The sequence below is a fragment of the Myotis brandtii genome, unplaced genomic scaffold (assembly GCF_000412655.1).
Source record: "Myotis brandtii unplaced genomic scaffold, ASM41265v1 scaffold15119, whole genome shotgun sequence".
Classification (NCBI taxonomy): domain Eukaryota; kingdom Metazoa; phylum Chordata; class Mammalia; order Chiroptera; family Vespertilionidae; genus Myotis; species Myotis brandtii.
Genome location: NW_005355468.1, coordinates 1 through 1,603, shown reverse-complemented (window position 1 = coordinate 1,603; position 1,603 = coordinate 1). Strand labels below are relative to the sequence as shown.

General features: G+C 46.8%; 1 protein-coding gene across 1 annotated transcript; it reads left to right on the top strand.

The window, feature by feature from the left end:
• Positions 1–391: 391 nt before the first annotated feature.
• Positions 392–1,464, top strand: LOC106725278 (nucleolar protein 4-like; the record flags this gene model as incomplete). Its single annotated transcript, XM_014535821.1, has 2 exons — positions 392–571; positions 1,273–1,464. Coding segments are annotated over 2 exons (372 nt in total), but the record flags the coding sequence as incomplete, so codon positions are not given.
• Between the last annotated feature and the right edge of the window lie 139 nt (positions 1,465–1,603).

The window sequence follows — 1,603 nt, the reverse complement described above, 5'->3', positions numbered from 1 at the left end:
GCTCTGAGGTCATTTCCATCGCGAAGAACATGTGATTCAATGGTTCTCTTGCAAAATTGATTACAGATTGGTTTTTCTTTGGAACAGGGACATTGAGTGGAAACAGCAATTGCTCTCAAAAAGCTAAATCCAATCAAACTTTGTGCCATGATGGGAATATCCCATGGGCCTCTTGAGCACTTGAAATGTGACTGTTGTGACTGAGGATATGCATTTTAATGACATTTTAATTAATTTTCATTTAAATTAGCATAGCCACAGCTCTAGAAATTATCAACTCATTTCAGCAAGACTTTCTTTGAGAAACAGCTCAAATTCAGAAATAAAACACTGTGTCTAAGTTTGGGCAGTGCATGTAAACCGGCCATCTCCTCCTCTCCTCTCTCTTCAGTCCCCTGCACACAGCTACTCCAGCTACGACTCCAGCAAACACGAGGGCGGAGAGCGAGGGGCCGAGGACCTGTCCCTGCACCGGGGGGACGAGGATGATGAGGACCACGAGGACCACGACGACGCCGAGAAGGTGGCCGAGACGGACGGCGTGGAGGCCGAGCGGCTGAAGGCTTTCAACGTGAGTCCCCCACCTCCCCGGTGGCTCACCGCTCACCCTGCACTCTCATGTCGCCTGCTGGTAAATGTGGATACTTTAGAGACGTGTTTTTTTAATTTGCAGAGGCATTTATTAAAAGTACATGAAATACTCTTTGCCAACCAGACACCAGAATGGCTGTGTTTTGCTTAGGATGTGAAGGCCCGTGTGGCCGGACACGGGCGTGTTGTGTGAGTATCATGTCGACCCGGTGGGTGAAGAGTCCACAGCCCGCCACCAGCTCGCTCTTCTGCTTCCCAGCTTGTTAATGATGCATGACAAAGAGTCCGTGGTCTGTGTGCAGAGACCAGTGCACTGTGCAGAGTAGCAAAGTGCCGGCCGAATTGCATTTCTCTCGAACAGAGAATTTGATGGGGTGCTTCATTGTCGCAGTCTACTGTTGCCTCCTGTGTTTTTTTTCTACACGATAGTCTATACTTTTCTGTCTGTCTGTGTCTGTCTGCCTTTCTCTCTCTCTCTCTTTTTCTCTCTCTCTTTATCCAACCATTGAGAAAGTCTTTAAAGGGTGTTTGCTTAAAATCTCTGGCTTTCCATTGCAAAGTTCTCCAGTGAATACACCAAAAAACAAGAGTATTTTTCCTATCCGTGATCAAGACAGGAAGCAAGGAACAGCCGAGAGCAGCCCTCCAAACCCTTCTCCTCTGTCTCCCTCTTGCCAACAGATGTTTGTCAGGCTGTTTGTAGATGAAAACTTGGACCGAATGGTCCCAATCTCTAAGCAGCCCAAAGAAAAGATCCAGGCTATCATTGACTCATGCAGGCGACAATTCCCTGAGTACCAAGAGCGTGCCAGAAAGCGCATCCGTACTTACCTCAAGTCCTGCAGGCGGATGAAAAGAAGTGGTTTTGAGATGGTGAGTTTTGACTGAAAACACAGCCCTAGATTCCATCCAAATCCCACATGTAAACCATGACACTATTTATTTTTTCATCCTAGTGTCTTTTTTTATTTTTTCCATGATGTCAGGTCACAGGGGTTCTGTTTGCTCGTTT